Raw genomic sequence first — 24,355 nt, forward strand, 5'->3', positions numbered from 1 at the left:
AGGGATCTAAAAATAAAAGCCAGTTATAAGTCTGGATCCATAGTCATGATCAAAGCCAAGCAGAAAGAGAGGATCTACTGACTCTAAACAGGTTTTAAGACTAACCTTACTCATGCCCTCACATTTTCTTTCATGTGGAGGTCTTTACATGTACATACTAACATCACTATCTTAAAGAACAAGAACCCAAGTCTTAAAGAGTCCAATAGGTCAACAAATAGTAAAAGGAAGAGTGAGTATATGAATCTAGGTAAGTCTGATTTTAAAACTCTCACCCTTTCCACTTACTGTATCTTGTTAGAGGAATCAACCAAACTTCCTTACTGTCTGTCTCACCTTTGATAGTGATCATACAAGCAAAAACCTAGATCCCTCTGGTACTGTCAACATAGGACATTGATATGAGCAGAATAAGGCTTTGTACCTGCACTCAAACACCAGAAAACAGGAAGAAGAGTTAAGCGAGGACTTCCTGACCTTCTCTTATCTACTATGTGCTTGTGTGAGTCTTCAAGCACTGGTGTTCTCTGCCCTGGAGAAGTTTACTAGAACGTTTCAATATCTCTCTAGTCTTCCGTGGAGTGCAACTGCAGTTTGGGATTAGAGAGTTGATTGTTGTACCTCTGAGAATTTATAACCAAAATAAGGCTATGGAAAGGTGAGAAACACTATGAAAGTATTTGATTATTTTCTTAATAGAATGACTGCAGGTGAATTTCCCAGCAAAAATGCCTACAGTGTCATAGAGAAAAAAGAAAAATAAATACATAAAAATATATATCATCATCTATGTATATGATGATATTTAGATATCTATATATATTGAAGACTTGGTGGTGCAATGGTTAAGAGCTTCGCTACTAACCAAAAGTTAGCAGTTTGAATACACTAGCAGCTCCTTGAAACCCTATGGGGCAGTTCTACTCTGTCCTATAGGTTGCTATGAGTAGGAATTGACTTGACAGCAATGGGTTTGATTTATATTTATATATACATATATGTATATATGTATGTATATATATGCATATATGTGTTTTTTTTTTTCCTTGCTAAAATTTGTTCTTCTCTATTGAAAAACTTTAGTTAAGTCCAAGTCAACAAATATTTACTATTCATTTACCAAGTGCCACATACAGGGAGATGATACCTGAGTTGAGACAAGTTGGATAATAAAAGTTGACTAGAACAAAGGCAAGAGAGATATTTAAGTTCAGTGAGCTGTTTGAGCAAAGGCATCTAGGTGTAGAGTGGAAAATTTATACGATGAGGACGTGTGTGTGTGTGACTGTGTCCATGCTGATGTAGTAGCAGTGGTAGGGGAGGTGGGGTAGTTAAAACATTTCCTTATTACTGAAGAATGAAATGAACCGTGGATAATTTTGGGAGATGATGCTGTGGAGTAGCCCTATATTTTAAAGAAACTGAAATCCAATGTAAATGAAATTCAGACTCCAGGGAAAAATGTTAGAAGTAGGAAGGCATGGTCTACTTGCTACTGATTTCAATAATTCTTTGCTGTGTTTAGAAATTCTATGACTCACAATCAAATATTATTTGACAGTATGAATACTGTCAAAATAGCATTCATTAAATTAAAAGAAAAACATTATTTAACACTATTCAATATACCTACTTTAATAAATGACAAAACTCTCTTCAAATAAACTCCCTCCATGAAAATGTCAAAACTCCCTCCATGAAAAGAAGGCTAGACTCTATTCTTCTATTCTGGGTTTCACTTTGGGGTTTTCTTTCTCCCACACACATAGTAATAAATGAAAATGGCCATCAAGAGACAAAAGTGAGAGCTTTCAAAGAACAAATCTATTCATTAAATTGAAGGATACAGTAATAACATTTCCATGTGGAAAAACTGTCACCTTCATAGATATGAATACTTCATAGACTTTCCAAATGTGTATAAGTTCTGCAAAATTCAAATAGCTTTTCACCTATGAAAAAGTATATACTACAGAAAAAGCTAAGGAAAACACTAAATTTTATCTTTTAAAACAACTTTGTTTCCTATAATAGTTTTAGATAAAATAGTACACACTGAACTTTTCAGTTAAGATACATGACCACTACCAATTGCAAGATCAAGTTGAAATCTGTGTTTCCAAAAAAATTTTCCCTTGTGTGGAGAATTGACCACTAGGGGAGTCTCCTGAGAGCTTAATGCTCTGTAGCAGGACTAATTTTGTATTGTACATGATCATAGACCTTCAAATTTACTTATATTTTAATACCAAATGGATTATAAGTATCTTAGGTAAAACTAGGAAAATGTCTCAGATTTTAGAAATTCCAACTCTAAGAAATGAGCATGAAATCTGTGAACCATCTCTCCATTCTTTTGTTGTTGTTGCTGAGAATAAACACAGCAAAACTACACCAATTCAACAATTTCTACATGTACAATTCACTGACATTGGTTATATTCTTTGAGTTGTGCAACCATTCTCACCCTCCTTTTCTGATTTGGTCATCTGCCATTAACATAAACTCACTACCCCCTAAGATTCATATGTAATCTTTTGAGTTGCTGTTGTCAATTTGACCCCATATAGACAGATCTTAAAATGAGCACAATGCTCAAGGCAGATATTCTTTACTAGTTAAGCTAAACTATTGTTTGGTTTTAAGAAGACTTCAGGGGATTTTTTGGTATAGAGTTTAAGGATTACCTCAGGGCAATAGTTTCAGGGGTTTACCCAGCCTTCATGGCTCCAGAAAGTCTGGAGTCCTTGTGAATTTTAAATTCTGTTCTGCATTTACCCCCTTTTGATCAGGATTCTTCTATAGAATCTTTGATCAAAATGTTCAGTATTGGTAGCTAGGCACCATACAGTTCTGATCTCATGGCAAAGGAGGCAGCTGTTCATGGAGGCAAATAGCCACACATTCCATACTCTCCTCCTATTCCTGACTCTTCTTCTGTTGCTCCAGGTGAATAGAGACCAATTGTTGTGCTTTATATGGCCGCTTATAAGCTCTTAAGACCCCTGGAAGTACACAACAAACTAGGAGGCAGAACAGAAGCACTAAACACATAAGAACTAATACTTATTGAATGAAGAGTTCTCTGGAATATGTCTTTTTTTTTTAATAAAAATATTTTCTTAGCTCTTACTTATCCTTGAATATAGGCAAAATCTTAGGAAAGGAATCTACATTTTTCTCTATTTCATCACCTTTTAGTTAATAAACTATACTCTGGTTTCTGTCTGTATGGGGCTTTTAAAAATCTCTCATAGTGACCATCTATTTAAAAATCCAATAAGCCAATTATAACTCTTATCCACTTTAAACTGACTGGAGTTGATACTTTTTGATATGCTCCTCCTTTGACTTAGAGGATACTACTCTTGGATAAATCTCCTTCAACTTTTATTTCTTCATTTACTTTTGTTGAAATCTCCTTCACATAGTAACAAAACTTTGGTAGCTCCTAGGTTTCAGTCCTCAGTCCTCTACTCTTTTTTTTTTTTTTTTTCCTATAAATCCACTCATGTATCATGGCATAAAATCTACCTCACAATTTTAATCTTCTCTCCTCCATCATACCACATATCCTGTATTCTATCCTCAACAACTCACCTGTAAGTTTGTTGTACTGTGGTGGCTTGTGATGTTGGAAGCTATGCCACCAGTATTTAAAATACCAGCAGGGTCACCCATCATGGCCAGGTTTCAGCAGAGGTTCCAGACTAAGACAGACTAGGAAGAAGGACCTGGCAGTCTACTTCTGATAAATTGGCTGGTGAAAACCTTATGAACAGCAGCAGAACACTGTCTGATGCAGTGCCAGAAGATGAGCCCCTCAGGTTGGAAGGCACTCAAAATACAACTGGGGAAGAGCTGCCTCCTCAAAGTACAGTCGACTTTAATGACATGGATGGAGTAAAGCTTTCGGTGATGTGGCATGGTGATGTGGCATGACTCAAAATGAGAAAAAACATCTGCAAACATTAATTTAGATAAAATAATACATACTGAACTTTTCAGTTAAGATACATGACCACTACCAATTGCAAGATCAAGTTGAAATCTGTGTTTCCAAAAAAATTTTCCCTTGTGTGGAGAATTGACCACTAGGGGAGTCTCCTGAGAGCTTAATGCTCTGTAGCAGGACTAATTTTGTATTGTACATGCTCATAGACCTTAAAATTTAGTATTTAGTAATCAAAACATAGAATATATGAAGTATGAATCAAGGAAAATTGGAAGCTGTCAAAAATGAAATGGAATGCTTGAAGATCAATATCCTAGGCATTAGTGGGCTGAAATGGACTGGTACTGGCCATTTAGAATTGGACAAACATATGGTCTACTATGCTGGTAATGACAAATTGAAGAGAAATGGTGTCACATTCATTGTTAAAAAGAACATTTCAAGATATATCTAGAAGTACAGTGCTGTCAGTGATAATATAATAACCATACGCCCACAAGGAAAGCCACCTAATATGACTATTATTCAAATTTACATACCAACCACTAATTTCATATTCAGACTTCTGCAGTCTGAAATTGATCACTCATGCAATCAAAATGCATTGATAGTTACTGGTGATTAGAATGTTAAAGTTGGAAACAAAAAAGAAGGATCAATAGTTGGAAAATATGGCCTTGGTGATAGAAACGATGCTGGAGATCACATGACATAATTTTAAAAGACCAATGATATATTCATTGGAAATACTTTTTTTTCAACAACATAAATGACAACTTTACACATGGACCTCAACAGATGGAATACACAGGAATCAAATTGACTACTTCTGTGGAAAGAGACAATGGAGAAGTTCAATCTCATCAGTCAGAACAAGGCCAGACCATCAATTGCTTGCATGCAAATTCAAGTTGAAGCTGAAGAAAATTAAAATTTGTTCTTGAATGTAGAGTAGCTAAAGCAAATATAAAAATGATAAAGTAAAACAGCTGAACAGAAGATTTCAAAGGGTGGCACAAGAAGATGAAGTTAAATATTATAATGAAATGTGCAAAGACCTGGAGTTAGAAAACCAAAAGGGAAGAACATGTTCAGCATTTCTCAAGTTGAAAGAACTGAAGAAAAAATTCAAGCCCCAAGTTGGAATTTTGGAGGATTTTATGGGCAAAATATTGAATGACGCAGGAAGCATCAAAAGATGATGAAAGGAATACACAGAGTGTCACCATACCAGAAAGAACTGGTCAAAGTTCAACCACTTCAAGAGGTAGCATATGATTAAGAACAAATGGTACTGAAGAAGTCCAAGCTGCATGGAAGGCATTGGCAAATAACAAGGCTCCAAGAATTGACAAAATACCAATTGATATGTTTCAACAAATGGATGCAACATTGGAAACATTCACTCATCTATATCAAGAAATTTGGAAGACAGTTCCATGGTCAACTGACTGAAATAGATCCATATTTATGCCTATTCCAAAGAAAAGTAATACAACAGAACTTGAAAATTATCAAACAGTATCATTAATATCACACATAAGTAAAATTTTGCTGAAGATCATTCAAAAATGGTTGCAGTAGTATATTGACAGGGAACTGCCAGAAATTCAAGCCAAATTCAGAAGAGGATGGGGAACAAAGGAAATCATTGCTGATGTCAGATGGATCTTGGCTGAAAGCAGAGAATACCAGAAAGATGTTTACTGGTGTTTTATTGACTATGCAAAGGCAATCGACTGTGCGGATCATAACAAATTATGGATAACATTGCAAAGAATGGGGATTCCATAACATTTAATTGTACTCATGTGGAATGTGTACATAGATTAAGAGGCAGTTGTTGGAAAAGAAAAAGGTGATACTGCATGGTTTAAATCAGGAAAGGTGTCCATCAGAGTTGTATCCTTACACCATACATATTCAATCTGTATGCTGAGCAAACAGAGAAGCTGGACTATATGAAGAAGAACAGGGCATCAGGATTGGAGGAAGACTCATTAACAACGTGCTATATGCAGATGACACAACCTCGCTTGCTGAAAGCAAAGAGAACTTGAAGCACTTACTGATGAAGACCAAAGACTACAGTCTTCAGTATGAATTATACCTCAACATGAAAAAAACAAAAATGTTCACAACTGAACCAATAAGCAGCATCATGAAAAATGGAGAAAAGTTTGAAGTTGTCAATGATTTCATGTTACTTGGCTACACAGTCAGCGTCCATGGAAGCAGCAGTCAAGAAATCAAATGACATCACATTGGCCAAATTTGCTGCAAAATAACTCTTTGAAGTGTTAAAAAAGCAACGATGTCACTTTGAGGACTAAGGTGTGCCTGATCCAAGCCATGGTATTTTTAATCATCTCATATGCATGGGAAAGCTGGACAATGAATAAGGAAGACTAAAGAAGAATTGATGTCTTTGAATTAGATGTTGTCAAAGAATATTGAATATACCATGGAATGACAGCAGAATGAAGAAACCTGTCTTGGAAAGAGTACAGCTAGAATGCTCCTTAGTAGCAAGAATGGTGAGACTTTGTCTCACTTACTTTGGACAAGTTATCAGGAGGGACCAGTCACTGAAGAAAGGCATCATGCTTGGTAAAGTAGAGGGTCATTGAAGAAGAGGAAGACCCTCAATGAGACGGATTGACACAGTGGCTGCAACAATGGGCTTAAACATAGCAAAGACTGTGAAGATGGTGCAGGTCCAGGCAGTGTTCCTGTGTACAGTGTTCCATTGTACCTAGGGGTCGCTATGAGTCGGAACTGACTTGATGGCACCTAATGACAACAACAACAAATCCTCAAAAATATTCACCTTTCACTCTCACGCCTCTTCTCCTTTGATTGGGTCATTCCTTCTTTCTAGAAAAGTTTATAGCCATTTTTCCTCTGTAACTTTCCTACTCATTTATTTTAAAATGCAGTGAAAATATCACTTCATCTGTGAAGCCTTCCTACTCCACTAGGAATCATTAACTCATCTCAGTTTTGTTGTTTTCCCACGGCACTTTGGTCATATTTAATTATAAGAATTACCTCATGGCATTTATTTTAATGTCTTTAAAAGCCATTCCTCTACCCAAAATGAATTTTAAGTTCTTCAAAAGTAAAAACTATATAAGAGTTACTGTAACACCAACAGACCAGTACAGCAAAAGAGTTATAAACCGGACATGGAATTTTGAATCAAACAGGCATGGTCTGAGTCCCAGGCATCCATCACTTCCTAGTTGTGCGGCCTCAGTTTCCTCACCTGTGAAATGGGGATAACAACAGTGCCAATTCGTTCAGTTGCTGTCAGGTTGATTAAATTAGATAATACCCATAAAGTGTGTTAAGTGATTAATACACAGTGCTTGGGGAAAAGTATTTGATAAATCAGTTTTTCCTTTTATTAATTCTGCTTCCAAATTTACACATGGTCTTACACATCATTGCTTCTCAATAAATATGTTGTGACTGAATGAATGAATGATGAGATAATGTAATTACCTCTTCTGTGTTGCTTTTTATGGCTTAAGTGATTTGGAAGTGCGGTAAGTTTTACTTCTATTATCAGAACAAATTTTAGGAAGTATAAACCAAGCACAGATAAAATTCTCATAAAGCCAAATGCAGAGATAGAGACATAGATACAAATGAGTAAATGGCATTTGCTGTAAGTGTCTCCAATAAATATCTGCTTCTTGAGTTTATCAGACAGACTATCACCTATGAGTATCTTTTACTCTTTGTAAGAGTTCAAAAAAAAAGAACTATATGAAAACATTTTTATGGACTGCTATGCCAAACAAATATTTTTATTCTAATATTAGGGGACATTCTCTGGACAGGCAGTGAACCTGAGACCAATTTGTGAGGAAGGGAGGTGGGCATGGTATGTGGCATGTATCTTGCAAGGGAACAATGAGGCAGGGCAGAATAATGAAGCCTGGGCCTCAAAGCAGGCATCATCAGTGTCTTACAAATGAACTAAGACTATCTACATCAAATTTTGGCTTGGGATCACCCTGGACTTACTAATTGTGAAATATCTATGAATGTACTGCCCTCACTGTTCTGCCCTCTGGCCGCACTGCCTGAGTTCAAGCTCTCATCACTTCTCACCTGGAGTGCTGCCAAACCTTTTGATGCTGGGTCCCTGTGGCTGATCTCTAGTGCTTCCTCCACATGCTAACAGGTACCACCTTCAAAACCAAACTCTATTAGCTCAAGCCTTTGCCTCAGATCTCTTTGGCTACTTGATGTTTGCAGATTCCTGTGTAATCCTTTTACTTTGGCATAAGCTTGGTTCCATTTTACCTTTCTAGTCTCATTTTCTCACCCCACTCCTCACAGATCTACAGTCACTTACATTCCAGCTATATATACCCACTGATAGTTCTCCAAAAGGCCAGTAAGTTTCACATCCATATCTTCGCTTATGTTAGACTTTCTTTTTGGACTACTCTTCTCTACCTCACTGAATTGACACGCTCTATCAAGATGTTTCTTTTTCTGTAAAGTCTTCCATATTACCTCATCTCCCATTGGTAATGTTCCTCTTGCCCTGCTAAGAATTTACTGTCTCTCTTCATCCTTGTGTTCATACCTACCTTACTATAGGTTAATTAGTTGCTCATAAATCTTTAGCTCTGCTAATTACTGAGTTCCTTAATACCAAACTAAAAAAACAAAAAACTGAAACACATTGCCATTGAGGTAAACCAAAAGACAAAAGAAAAACCCACCACCGTCAAGTTGATTCTAAATCATAGCGACCCTATAGAGCTGAGCAGAACTGCCCCAGAGGGTTTCCAACGAGTGACTGGTGGATTCGAACTGCTTATCTTTTTTGGCTAGCAACCAAACACTTAACCACTGCACCACCAGGACTCCAGCTTCTTAATAGTGGGGGTTAAATTTCATTCCTCTTCACACGTCTAGGATCTAGCATCCTTTCAGGGTTTTCTAAATATTTGCTGAATTACTGGAAGAACAAGGGTGGATGTAGGGCAGAGATTGGATGAAAGATCTTCCTCTTTTCCTTTAATTGCAACATGTACTGAAACTGAGCATGAACTAAGAATTGAATCAATTCTTTGATAGATCCTTTTACATATATTTTATAGCATAATATTTAAAGGGGTCTTTCTGGATTCATTTATGAAGGAAAATTGGTTTAGCATATTCAAATATATTCCAGAAAAGATAAGAGTTACATTTTTTCTCACGTGACTCTTTTAATTACTTCCCTTAATTTTTAAACTATTACCTAAAGAATGACAGTTGCTTGCATAACAAAATAGAATATTATGAACAAAATCGGGGGTTTGGGAATGAAATATCTAGATTTTAATACGACTGTGATTTTAAAACCATTACGAGGTACTCTGAGATAATCTGAGATGATGGAGCTATTATCAGGTGCCAATCAGGGCTGCTGATTATGACTGTGGGTATTAAAGAGGATGCCAGATATGATCCATCTCTAAAGCTCAAATACACAAAGCAAAAATAATTTCCATTGTGACAAACATTGCTAGTTACCCCACAGATGGTTCCTGAAATTTCTCAGAGAATTTGAGTTTACTTTTTCATGGATATTCAAAACAACAACAAAATAAATCAGGAAAGAATTTTTAATACCATTAAGAAATAAAGCTTCTTTAATTTTTTTTTTCTTTTTTTAGCCTGTATCTATTTCCTCTGTAAAGGAATTTTATTTATTAAGGCAATAAAGAGAATGCTCAACAAAATTTGGGGAAACAAAATAATGTGTTCTTCCATCTGCTAGAGTTGGAAAGTCAGTTACTAAATAGAAATCATCACTGTTGCAGAGTAATAAAGCCTAGAAACACCTCCTTCTGCATGCCTCTAATTAAATGCTACTCTTCTAGCCAATGCATTTTTATTAGACAGTTCTATGAGCTTTTTCATGTCCTCCGTTGTATTTCTAGACATTCTAGCAGCCAGTGGTGCGCACACTTGTCGGTGAGCGAAGCAAAGGTTAAGTGTATGACACAGATGAGCCCCAAGATTAAGTATGCACTGTGAAATGCATATGGATGTTCATGATTTGAGCCAATGAACTGTGGCCTGAAATGATGTCACACGAAGTGCAGTGGTAAGTGGAAGGTTAAACCTACTTGCATCTCGGCTCATTAAACGCAGTTAAAGTGCAAATCCCCTCATTCTGACAGTAGTGATCACAAGGGTTCGCTTTCTGGTCACAGCGCTGACTTTTAAACCCCACAGAGCATCTGCAGAATTTCAGTAAAATACAGCCAAATAAAGAGTCTGACTTTCTTTCTTTTTTTTTTTGGCAAATGTTTTAAATGTATTTCATACAGAAATGGCAACATGAATAAAAATGTAAAAATTTTCCCAGGTATGCTCCTTCTTTCTCATACACACTCATCACATGCTACTCTTAAGAGGTGGGGGACAGGATGCAGATTTGGATCATATGGGAATGTCTTCCTTCAGGTTAAGCAGGGAAAAAAGAAAACTCAAAGTAGTGACCACACCGGGTGAAAGGTTTTATTTCAAATTGCCAATTCCAGACGATCAGGGAATTGAGAAGGGGTAATGGTGAAATTCCAGATTTTCTCGGGAGTAGAGAATCTCCAGTAATTTCTCTAGGGGTTCAGAAACCCAGGTTCAAGTTAATGTATTCCAGAGGAGCCGGGGGCTTAGTAGTTTTAAATGATCCAACACTCTAAACCTGATACAAACATCAAATGGCAGTATAGATTTGAAAAGATACCTCAAGTTCTTTTAAAAGGAATAGTCTTAAATATCAAAACATCCATAAAAGATAATTATTTCTGGGTTTCACATATCTGAACAAGGGCAGTGAAATTAGGACATTTTTTCCCTTGCATTTCCCAGTCAAAGATCTATGAATGTCTGAAATGGGTATGGTGCTAAGAATTGAATGTGCTCTTCCTCATGAAATCATTAGCAAATTGATGAAGGAGGAGATTCTGTAGCACATGAGCCGATGAAGGGACGATACTGGATCAGAGATGACCACGAAACACTCATTTAAAATCGTGAGCAATAGAACAGGGATTCCCTGTATATACAAAGTTCTACCAGGAAATGCCCACAATGCTATAAAATACTCACAGACACACAGGTACATTTGTCTCAGGGTCCAGCTGGCACGTGCCACCATTGTAACAGTAGCCATCACATAACTGACAGCTAGAGGCAATTTTTCCATTGGTGCAGCTGCAACAACAAAGAATAAAATATCCCCATTGTTACCGGCATCATCATGTTGAAAGCTGACACAAACCTTCTGCAGATGAAAATATTCATTATAAAGGAGTAATGGAATGGCTGGCTAAAAGTATGTTTCCAAAGAAGACAGACTTGCTGGAGGCAAAGATTTTTTTTTAAAGCAGAATAATGCCAGATAAAATTTTTCTTGAGGTAATCTTCAAATTTTCAATCCATTTGCTTAATATAAAATTTAATATAGGCAGATATACGTGTGAAAAAATACGCCCAAATGTCTCACTACACCGAAGGGAGACATTAGCATCAGTACCTTGTTCCCTTTTCATATAACTAGAGCTTGGTGGCATGTGTGAATTATAAACTACGTGATCAAATCCTCTGAAAGCCAATATCCAGCTACGTCGTCTAAAATAGAGAATCTGGTCCAAAGAAGTATTATGAGTTTTAGACTCCACATTTTTTAACAAAGTGTAGAATTATCCTGTATCATTTTTATCCTACTGTTTCTCTTTAAATATGTATTGTAATTGATGTTAAACTGTTTTTATTCTAATAGAAAAGAACCAAAAGCACAGTTCATTGCAAAAAATTAAGCAACAGTCATGTACAAGGAACAGTACGTAATATGGCAACAAAGTAATGAGGCAGGTTCTCTTGAAAACCTAATGAAATTGTTTTAATTTACAGCCACATTAGATGTCTCGGATAAGAATAAACCATATGACTATTGCTACAATGGCAACAATATTATAACAGTGATAGAAAAAATATAAATTTATGACTTGCAATGTTTATTAAATAAGCAAACAAATAAATAAAAAGTACTATCAGATTGTACCGTGAAAACCGTTGGGGAAAAAGAGAAACACGCATCAACATTCCAAATTATTGAAAGAACTCCTTTATGAGAAATATGAGAATAGAATTATACAAGTCTCAGCACAAATCAGAGTTACAATAGATAATGCCAATAATTCTGATCATGTGATCATGTTGCTGCTAGGTGTGATGAAGTAATCAGTGATATCTCAATAATTCTGGACATCACCTTGACAGAGAAATCAGTCTGCAATACCTTTGATCGATCATTTTAGTCGTCGTCGTGACGGATGTCTATGGTAGTATATCCATCATAGAATAATTCCCAGTGATAGGTAGAATGCCTGAGAATAACTGATTGGCAATTCTATAATTCATTTATTCTGGGCGTATTTATTTGACTTCATATGTGAGGCAGGGCTGCTGAAAATGCACTGAGATGCTTATAACTTTCCCAGGGTGTTTAAATTTGAAGATATCTTTAAACATGGGCTTTAAACACACATTTCTTTTTGAGATAAACAGGAACAATGAATAAACTATATACTAGACATGGGAAGGGGGGCAGTCTAGAGTTTTCAAGATTTAACAGAGAATGTCACATCCTTTGAAACCTGTGTTGTTGTTAGCTGCAATTGAGCCAGCCCTGACTGATGGTGACCCCTGTATGTCAGAGTGGAAATGTGCTCCACAGGGTTTTCATGGCTATGATCTTTTGGAAGCACATCACCAGGCCTTTTTTCAGAGGTGCCTCTGCGTGGGTTCGAACTGCAACCTTTCCTTTAGAAGCTGGGTGCTTAACTTAACCTCTTGCACTACCCATGGATTTCTATAGAGGCATCCCAATATAGATGTGAAATGAGTCAGGTAGGCATTCAGTGGAACTGGTGCCTCGTATGTTAAATCATGAGGACTTTTTCATGCCCTCAATCCCAAGCATCCTTGAAAATCAATAGAGCAGAGAGTTATACTGTTTCTTATTCCATCAAAGGGACAGAGTCAAAAGGAAAAATTAGCTCATTATATATTAAAGGAGTTCCCACAAAAAATATAACTATACACCAAATATCAGCTTTTAAGAGATAAAAAATAAATTCTAATTGTTGATTGCTTTTAAACTTCTGCTTCCAAAAGTTATAAAAGATGCTGCCTCTTTTTCCTTTTAAGGTTTTGTCTGAACATTAAATTAAAGACAGAAGTTTGTAGTTCCTTTAAATGTGAAGTACAAATTATACAAATCATTGTAATACATGAAAGAGTACTGTTCATACTTTTAATATAAGGTTTCACAATAAGTTTCTTTTTTTTTTAGAGGAGTATGTGATACACATACACAAATGATATATGTGACATATCACTTTCAGAAGTTAATTACCAGTTTTTCAGTACACACAAAGAACTCCCATAACAATTGATATAGCAGGAGTATTATTTAGGCTGTTCAAAATTATGATCAAGATTTACCTCATCAATATTTACTTAGCTTTCCAGAAGACAGAAGAATACATAATTAGCTGTATTTTAAAGATTATGCTTATCATACTTGAAAGAGTACTCATTCTAGTTGACAGATCATAGGCTGTGCATTAGAAACATAACTGCCTATTTGCAATCAAAAATATACATGGTGGCTTGAATTTTCACAATTAAATAAAAAAAATGATTCACTTTAACTCTAGTAATTTTGCTTTAAGTATTTGTTCTTTACCTGTGAAATAGAAATTCCAGCATCACTGTAAACATCCCTTTAATGCTAAGATAGAAGGTCTGATAGAAATGAACACGAATTTTAATTAATATGTTGTAAGAATACCCAAAGAGCTCTGTTTGTATTGACATTTCAATTGACATTTCATACATAGCTTATCTGATAAAGCAAGTATGATTGCAGTGTTATTTTTTAAAGTTCATCATCTACTCATTGTTAGCAACTGTTATTTATCCATTCGTATAAGCGCTGGTGGTGCAATGGTTAAGAGCCTGGCTGCTAACCAAAAGGTCAGCAGTTGGAATCCACCAGCTGCTTCCTTGGAAACCCTATGGAGCAGTTCTACTCTGTCCTGCAGGGCCTCTGTGAGTCAGAATCAACCCAATAGCAACGGGTTTGGTTTTTTGGGTATATGTACTTTGAAGTTCCTGGTCGGTGTAGAAGGTTAATGCGTTTGGCAGTTATCAAAATGCTGGAGGTTCAAGTCCACTGAGAGGTGACTTGGAAGAAAGGCCTGGCAATCTACTTCTGAAAAATCAGCCGTTGAAAAAAATCCTAAGAAGCACAGTTCTACTCTGACACACATGGGTTGCCATGAGTCGATATTGAATCGACAGCAACCGGCACTGGTATGTGTACTTTTCCAAAATGATCTTCTAGAAGACAAGAACTATAATGACGGCCCTCAATAGACTATGAGGTTATGGAGATCTGTTGCTTCTAGGTAGGAGAAATCATTTTTCACTGTAAAGAAGGCAATATGAAGGGCCCTAAGAATCGTGCCCTTCCTTCCTTACATGGGACTTTCCTTTTTAAAAGGAACAGGGTGTGTAATTCAGTAGGAGATTTTCCAATGTAAACAGTGTAGAAAACTGCAGCTCAAGCCCTTTCTTAGATTTTGGGCCATACTCCCCTTGGTGAGTGGAATGGGGCTGTAAGGAAGATTCTCATTCCTGATAAGTTGCACTGGCCATGACAACAAATATATATGCACACTAATTGAAATAAAGTTCCGTCATGCTAAAGTTCATCACAAAGAACTCATGAGCTTAATGAGCAAACATAATTTTTGTGGCTTACTTAAAAACATGCTTTGTTTTTATGTACTTACCAATGGCACATATTTATATATTAGTCATATTTTTAATTACTTTACTTAAAAAATAATGTACTTTCAAACCACCCAGTTTGAAGCTTTGAGTAAATGTCATTCATAACAATAACACAAATCGTATTTAGAGTAAATTCTAAAATAAGAGTAAATAAAAAAGAAAAAAAACAGTGTTGATGCTGTCTGTAATAAAATTTTATTGGGCCTTGTTTGGCAGAGCAACATAACTCAGTGCTGGCACCCTGTCAGTGTGAGTTCAGTGAAAGCTGGGCCATGAATGCTTCACAGCGTTCCTTTCTAGCTCATATTCTCGTTTATTACACTCCAAAGCAAGTCAAGTGATAAGACTCCAGTCCTTTATAAGCTCTTCTTTTAAAAGGTTGTTGAAAGAAGTTTGGAGTGAGGATTGATCTCTAGCCTCTGTGGCATAAACTTGTTTAATGATGGAAACTGAATGGTATTACCCTTTAGCCGAGATGTTCTTCTGCTTTTCAGACACTTAATCTTAAAGTCAAAGGGTAAAAGGTAATGTAACCAAAGTCAAACTTGGACATTCTTGTTGTCATTGCTTCCCAGAAAACATTATTCCCTCTACTTATTTTGGACCATAATGTTCAATGTCAGATTAAAAAGAAAAAATAAATATTAAAGCTTGTTTCCTATCACAGGTCTTTCGCTCTTACCCTCGAAGGATGAATTTTTAACAACAAAAGAAAGGTAAGGCACTCGTGTCAATAATAATGACTGAACAATTAAAAGCCCGAAATTTCCTAATTTAACAATATTGCACATAGCTTTTTAAAAGTATGCTACAATTCACTATTTCTTGATTATTATTAGAAATATTTCATATAGGGAATAATCTGCCAATTCCATTACATGACGTATTTTCATGTTCCCCAGATGTACCTAACAGATGTTGAGTAAGTAAATTGAACATCATCACTAGCCTTAAAAAAAAAAAAAAAGCAAAGTTCACCCTATAGAGTTTTAGAATAATAATTTACATTGTTTTCACAGTTTATTACTGGAATGCTATGTCCTTTTGAGTTCAAATGCTTTTATAAATTAAGCCATATGTCCACTTACTTGCAAAATATATCTTCACTTTCTTTAGTTATAATGCAGTGTCCCCCATGGCATCTTATGCATTTGTCAACCTCACATTTTGGTCCTTCATAGCGTGTTGGACAGACACATTCAACACTTCCGTCATCCTCTATGGTACATGATTCAGAATTCACACAATAATGGTGACACACGTCTAGGAAGAATGCACACAGGAAAAATGAAATTATTACAAGATGCGCTACTTCCATCATAATAAATGCTACTTTTTTATTTAATATTAAAAAATAGTCAATCAACCGGTATATGAATTTTAAAAAAGCAGCTTGTAATTGTATTTAACTAGAATTCTCTAATTATGCTATTGATTCCTCTTCTTGCCTGAGTTAGGCATCATTTCATCTGCCTAAGAGCAGATGGGTTTATTTTTTATAATGCTAGCCAATAAACTCTTCTGGTTCTGAACTTCAAAGCTCAAGTTAGAAAGGTTCCTTAGCTTTCCTTCTAATGAAGACTATTACCATTAGTTTAAAATAGACAGAAATACTTCAAGATTTATTCAAATGTCGTTTATCGTTACCTCTCCCCCAACCTCTTTTCATCCAGAGAACAGGATAACATGTGCTGAGTGGGGGACTCCTACTTTTGCAGTAGCCCTTGACATTGTGGAAAAACCCTCCCTGTACAGGTGCCAGGACAGGCCTAGATATTTCCAAACTCCTGGGTAGGTGAGCAGACAAGTAGGTGTGTTGCTCATGGAACTTCAAGAGGAAAGTAGATGAGGAAACTAGCTGATCCATCATGGGTGGGAAGTGCTAGCAGAAGTCTAGGCTAGTATCCACCTCCCACCCCAGATGACAGCCTAACCTCCCCACATGTCAGAGGACAAACTTTCCTGTCATCTGAGCTCCTTGTTTGGAAAGATATTTCTTACTAAGCATTACAGACAACTTTTTCAACTACAAGGGACGATTTCTTTCAAGTATTTCCATACCTCTTGAACATCAGCAATAAAATAAAGACATTTTAATAATATAATCACCACTCAAACTTTGTAATTAGACATTCTGCTTCAGTCTTTTGAAAAGCAGACAGGTCTATATGTGTGTTCATATATGAATATATTTATAATTTACCAGATTTGAAATATGGAAATCCATAATAGCAATAATCTTAAGTAAAAGAATTTATTAAATTGATTCCAAACTTTATGTTTAGGAGTTGCAATTTCCTTTTAGCTATCTAATTGGAAAGCAATAATGAGATTAGCTAAGATAAAAATAAAAATTTATTAACTTAACATACTGTATCACCATTATAGTGGATGATGAAAATTAAATCAAATTTATAATTCTCATGTTTGTATATTTACCTAGTCCTTTATTAAGTCAGGAAAAAATTAAACTTATTGACAGTTTTGCTTCATATTTACTGAAATTCATTTCAAGTGTTCTTATGCTTGCTGTTGCATTATGCCAAGTACTCTGGTTGAGGTTCAATGCTTAAGCCTATTAACATGGGTTTTGGCTATATTTAAGAACAGTGGCGCTTTCAAAGCATGAGAGACTTGAAGATCTAAAAATTAAAGCCAGTCTTTCCACTATGATGTGTATAGTTGTTCTAGGCTTGGCAAGTACAACACAAATTCTGTTTTTACTTATGAAGAGTGCGTTAGCGGTAGCTGATATGATTACCTAGCCCAGCCTCCCATTCCATGCAGAAAACTCTGAAGAACAACCTTCCTTAGAAAGTTTTCTGGATACTCTTGTCTTAGTTATCTAATGCTGCTATAGCACAAATACCACAAGTGATGGCTTAACAAACAGGAAGATATTTTCTCACAATTAGTCCAAATTCAGGGTCCTGGCTCTAGGGGAAGGCTTTCTCTTTCTATTGGCTCTGGAGGATTTGAGCTTCTGCCACTGGGTGAACTTCACACGGTTTGGCGCCTCTCTTCCCCTATCTGTTTCTCTCCCTTGCTTGTTTAATATCTTTTATACCTCAAAAGAGATTAACTCAAGACAGGTCTACAGTAATCCTGTGTCATTAACATAACAAATACAACACATTCCCAAATGAGATTATAACCACAGACATAGAGGTTAAGATTTGCAACACATATTTTTAGGGGACACAATTAATCCATAACATTCCATCCTTTGGCCCTACAAAATCGATGTTCTTGCCACATGCAAAACACATTCACTCCATCACATCATCCCCAAAGTCTTAAATCAACTCCAAGTCCCAATTCCATCCTGGGGCAAAATTCCTCTTCATCTGTCAACCTGTGAAATCTAGAATACAAGTTATCAGCTTCCAAAGTACAATGGTAGAACAGGTACCAGGTATACATTTCCACTATAAATGGGAGAAATTGGAAGGAAAGAAGGGATAACAGGCAACAAGGAAGTCCAAACCCCAGAAGAAAAAACTACATTAGCTCTGAAGGCTGCAAAATAATTTTCTGCTCTCTGAGACCATCTGAGCAATGGCCGCATCCTCCAGACTCTGTGTGTTGGCCACACTCTCTGGACTCTGGGTGGAAGATCCTTGGCCCTGGGCTTCAGCTCTGCCTTCCAAGTCCACTGGGACAGCAACTCTGCTCCCTTAACTTTAGGCAGCCCCATTTCCTAGTCCATCTGAGTGGCAACTACACCCTCTCAGCCTGCACAGCAGGCCATGTTCTTCTGTCCCTTGGACATGGTAGCCCCGCCCATCAGCTTTGGACTATGGCCCCATCACCCACACTCCTGAACAATAGCTCCACACTCCAGAACCTTGTTGGTGAAGATCCTACTCCTTGAAACCTAGGAGGCTGTGGCCCCACCCTTTGAGATCTAGGACAGCAGGGCCCCACCCAAGGACCTATCTACAGAAAATGACACCTATGGCAATTAGTTTTAAATTGCTGAATGATCTCTCACAGACGGTGATGGAAACTGAGAAGGCAAATAGAAACTGCTAATTAGTGCCCCTCCTCAAGCGGCACACAGAGCATGCGCCCTACCTGCTATGCCTTAGTTATGCCTCTGGCCCCACCCTTTGAAATCTAGAAGGCCCTGCTTCCTGTGCTCCTTCCAACAGTTCTGCTGATATCCAAGCTGCTCCAAGGACGGTCCTTTTCTTTTCTTGAAGGACAACAGATGTAGCTCTTTTGGCCTGTTTCCTGGGTGTAGAATTCCTAGAGGCAAGCACAGTTCCTTCCTTTCTCTATTCTCTGAGTCTAAGCTGATGAATTTTCTGCTGCAGTAGTTGGTTGGATCCATCAGTCACAGCCTTAACCTTTTTTAACAAAAGATTGTGTAGCTACGTCCTTGGTAAACATTCTAGGACATGTGTCTTTAGTTGGTACAACATAATTTTCCAGAGCCTTAAGTTCTGGTTTCATTTTGCATGGTTCATTTTTAAGTCTATCTCTTTCAACTCATATTTTACTATAAGCAGCAAGGAGAAACCATAACACCCCCTTATGATCTTACTTAGAAGTCTCCTCAGCCAGATATCCAAGTTCATCACTTACAAGTTCTACCTTCCATCAAACATTTGAACATAATTTAAATAAGTTCTTTGCCACTCTGTAAAAAGCACTGCCCTTCCTCCATTGTCCAGTCACACTTCATCATTTTCTTTTAAAGTCTCACTAGAAGCACATTTATCGCCCACATTTTTATGAACATTCTGTTGCTAGTGCCATAGGTATTCTCTAAGATGACAGAGACTTCCTCTATAGCTCTCCTCACTTCCATCTAAGCCTTCACCAAGATTACCTTTGACGTCCATAAGTCTACCAACACTCTCTTTAAGGCAACCTAGGGTTTTACTATTAGGCACCTTAAAACTCTTCTAGCTTCCACCCATTATGCAATTCCAAAACCACTTGCACGTTTTAGGTATTTGTTATACCAGCACCCCCACTTCTCGGTACCAAATTCTGCCTTAGTTATCTAGTGCTGCTATAACAGAAACATCACAAGTGGATAGCTTTAACAAACAGAAGTTTATTTTCTCACAGTTAGGAGGCCAGAAGTCCAAATTCATGGTGCTGGGTCTAGGGGAAAGCTCTCTCTCTCTGTTGGCGCTGGAGGAAAAGTCCTTGTCTCTTTTGAGCTTCTGCTCCTGGATGATCTTCATGTGACTTAGCATCTCTTTTCCCCTGTCTCTGTTTCTCTTGCTTGCTTGTTTAATCTCTTCTATATCTCAAAAGAGACTGACTCATGACAGACCCTACACTAATCCTATCTCATTAACATAACAAAAACAATCCATTCCCAAATGGGATTATAACCACAGGCATAGAGGATAGGATATATAAAACAAATTTTGGGGGGACACAGTTCAATCTATAACACCTCTTAATGACCAAGAACTCCCTTAATATTGCCCCCAATTGCCTTCTAAATTCATTCTTTGTTCTTGTTCAGCCTTCTGAAGGGGCATAGAAGTCGGCTGATGTATATTTCCAAGATCTTCTTATCATGTTCTTATTCAGATATTGCCATAGCTGACAATGCATCAGAATCATTTAGGGGACATATTTGCAAATGCAAATTTCAATACTTTTCCTTGCTGCCTACCCCTAGCTTCTAATTCATAGGTATGACATGAAGCCTAGGTGATTCCCATAGGACTGGTTGAGGAACTAGTATTTTTAGGAAGATAGGATGTAGGAAATGACAACTTGGAGAGAATTTTACTGGTTGACGAAGAGACTACATTATCTAAAAGTTATAAATGGATCTGTTTTGATTGAAATAGCTTATTTCTTGACTAACATTGGAAGCTTTATATAAAATATAATTTTAAAATTGTGAACCAATTGATTTTTACAACCACACTTCAGAGAAGATCTGGAAAACTAGAAAAAAAAAATGAGTTGATGGCTGAGGGTTGATGGTTGCCCAATACCACACTGCAACCAAGGAACAGTTCACACATACCTTGAGTACCAAAGGGCAAAGTTAAAACCTTACCTAAAATATGTAAATTATAAGCAATTTTGAAATTTAAACATAAAGTATAATTGTTTTAGATTAGGATTAAAAAGACATAAGAAAGTACCAAAAAGATAGTAATCAAGGAAATGTAAACTAACATCTCAATGAAATACCATTACACACTCAACAAAGTGAATCCCAAAAATCAAATAAACAGTATCAGAAACTGTTATGCACTGCTAGTAGGACTGTAAATTGGTACAATGAATTTGGAAAATAGTTGGGCAATATCTGCTAAATTTGAACATGCCCACACCCGATGACTTACCAACTCTACTCGTAATGTATAATTAAAAGAAAAACACGCACATGTGCATCAAAAATATGTGCAAGCAACTAGATGGTGCCCAGCTACCAACACCGACTTCTCTGACAGGGATCACAGTAGAGGGTCCCAAACAGAGCTGGAGAAAAATGTAGAACAAAATTCAAACTCACAAAAAAGGACCAGATTTTCTGGTCTGACAGAGACTGGAGAAACCCCAAGAGTATGGCCCCCAGATACCCTTTTAACCCAGTATTGAAGTCACTCCTGAGGTTCACCCTTCAGCCAAAGATTAGACAAGACCATAAAACAAACAATAATACCATGTATACGAGACAAAATGGGCACAGCAGTCCAGGAGCAAGGATGAGAAGGCAGGAGGGCACAGGAAAGCTGGACGAATGGAAATGGGGAACTCAAGTTCAAGAAGGGGAGAGTGTTGATATGTCATGGAGCTGGCAACCAATGTCACAAAACAATATGTGTATTATTTAATGAGAAACTAATTTGCTCTGTAAACCTTCATCCAAACCACAAGTAAAAAAAAAAAACTTGCAAGAATATGCACAGCAACACCTTTAGAAATTACAAAAAAAATTAAAATTATCCAAATGTCTATCACAAGAAGCATGGATAAATTGTGGTTCACTCATATAATGTAATGTCTTTTGATATCATCTATATTTAGCACAAAAATGAACACATTACAACTGTAAGTAACATGAATAAATCTCACAAAAATAATTCTGATACAAAAAGCTGGACACATAAACATACAAATAATATATATACATATACTACACTTCTTCGATGCATATGAAGTTCAAAAGACAAAACTAATTTATGGTTTTAGAAGTCAAGAAGGAATTATCTTTGGGAGAAGGTATGCAATAATGATGAAGAATATTAGGGGGCACCTGGGGTGCTGGTAATGTTTTTTTCTTGACCTGGATGTTGGTTTACACTGGTATGTATACCTATACCTGGTGATAATTTATTGAACTGTATATTTAGGATTTTAAACTTTGCTTTTTTATTTTTTTAATCTAAAAGCATATAAGCTACAATTATAATATTGTAAAAATTCTGGTTTATTTTGCTAAGTATGCTAGATAGTTTTTCTCTTTACTGAGTCTATTTTTAAAAGGAATTCATGGTCCACTTTTTATGCTTTAAAAGAAATTATACAACCTTTATTGATTTCAATATTTTTTCATTTGAGATGACTGATACACATTATTCAATGCAGCTGATTGGCCTTATGGCATACAAATGGAATCCAAACAATGTTAAAGAAATGTTTGCTTTAAGATAAGATTGTGAAATAAGCAGATATTAAAATTTGCACTCTAATAAATCATTCTAAATTGCAAGCTGTTAAGCCATGCCACTTCTTCCCTCTAAAAAAAGGCAGAAATAATTTTAGGCTCAGAACCATTTCTCTACAGATATTCAAGTGGAAAGACATTTCATTTTTCCTAGTTCACATGTATAGTACTCTACACTGAGTTAAAGTACAGGGGCAGAATGTTGCGTGCTAGATAGACTCCAAACATGGCAGAGTTGCTTCCCGATGCCTTTCTATGAAAATCTCCTGACCTTGCTGCTATTAAACTTAAGAAGTGAAGCATGTGGAAGATGCCAATTTACATGTTTGACTGAATTGTTTCCAGAACCCCTGTTAGGATTCTAGGGCCTAACCCTTTGAATGCCTATTTAATATTTTGGTTCTTGTTTTCCCTTTTCTTTCTTGTTCTTTTGTCTCTTTTCTTTCTTTCCCTCCTTCTTTCTTTTTGTTTTAAAGAGTTTCCTATTTACTTAATTCCAATTCCAAGACCCTTGAACACAAGAGAAAGGGAATCATAACTTAATAAGATTTTAGAATCTGATGCTGAAGCTACCACATAAGCATCTGATACTTGTTAACTGGAAAGCAAAGTAATTCCTTCAAGTGTTCTCTATTATTTTAAGTTTTATCATGATTCATACTATGTGCAAGTCCAAGAAAGAATTTGAATCATCCAATAGTGTTACATAGTTCTTTACTGGGAGATTCAGCAAAAGCCCAGGTTCTTGGTAATTATCTCAACATCATGACTGCAATGCTTCATAAGTAATGTAAATACTACTTTATTTTCTCTCTCATTCTCTTCTCAGGTATAATTGATATTTAATTACAAGTGTCTACATAAAACTGCATAAATAGATGCTGTATTTTCAACAATGGCACATCTTCATATATACTCAAATAATTACTGCTCACTCATATTTAAATTCTAGGTATCGCTTGAACTATTTATCTAATAAAAGTAGTACCCCATTAGAACTTCAAAACCCGGTAGAAAATGGTTTACTAATTTAGCAAAGTGTGAAGAATAATAGTATATGAGACAGCTTCTTTGGAATGCAACTCTTCACTTTGGTTCTAAGAGCTTTGTTCCTGATTTAATAAGATCTTAAATGGACTGGACTGCTTAGTAGTCACTGCAGGGACATTTTTCTTATCCCACAGCATGGAAAAATGTTATTTCATGGAGGTTAGCACTTTAAGTGTATAAAATTGCTTTAAACTCATTTTGACAGCAGTTTTTTTTCTAAAAGACTGATACACATTTTCTTAAATAAAATATATTGCTCTTTTTTTTTTATTGTACTTCAGGTGAAGACTCACAGAACAAATAGTTTCTCATGAAACTATAGTACACATATTGTTTTATGGCATTGGTTAACAACTCCACAACATGTCAACCCTCTCCCTTCTCAATCTTTTTTCTGGGTGAAAATATACATAGCCAAAGATAAACCATTTCAAAAATTTCTACATGCACAGTTCAGTGACATCTACTATGCTCTTCCAATTGTGCTGCTATTCTCACTTTAGATGAAGGCTTACAGAACAAAATAGTTTCTTATTTAACCATTAGTACACATGTTGCTCTATGACAATGGTTAACAACCTCACAACACATCAACACTATCCTTACTCAAACTTGGGTTCCCTATCACCAGCTCCCCTGTTCCCTTCTGCCTTCTGGCCCTTGTCCCTGGACTGCTGTACCTCATTAGTCCCATTTGGTTTTATGGGGCTGTCCACTCTCAGGCTGAATGGTGAAGATCGGAGATGACTTCACCACTGAGCTAAAAGGGCTTCTGGGGGCCACAATCTTTGGGTTTCTCCAGTCTCCTT

General features: G+C 36.5%; 1 protein-coding gene across 1 annotated transcript in view; it reads right to left on the reverse strand.

The window, feature by feature from the left end:
- Nucleotides 1-24,355, reverse strand: part of LRP1B (LDL receptor related protein 1B) — a 1,771,065-nt gene that overhangs the window by 32,755 nt on the left and 1,713,955 nt on the right. Inside the window, exons 81-82 of the mRNA XM_004375116.1 lie at nucleotides 15,928-16,102; nucleotides 11,084-11,188 (exon numbers count right to left, since the gene is read on the reverse strand). Coding sequence (XP_004375173.1) covers nucleotides 11,084-11,188; nucleotides 15,928-16,102 — 280 coding nt within the window. The remainder of the gene's footprint in view (nucleotides 1-11,083; nucleotides 11,189-15,927; nucleotides 16,103-24,355) is intronic.

The sequence above is a fragment of the Trichechus manatus genome, unplaced genomic scaffold (assembly GCF_000243295.1).
Source record: "Trichechus manatus latirostris isolate Lorelei unplaced genomic scaffold, TriManLat1.0 scaffold00033, whole genome shotgun sequence".
In the NCBI taxonomy this organism is placed as follows: domain Eukaryota; kingdom Metazoa; phylum Chordata; class Mammalia; order Sirenia; family Trichechidae; genus Trichechus; species Trichechus manatus.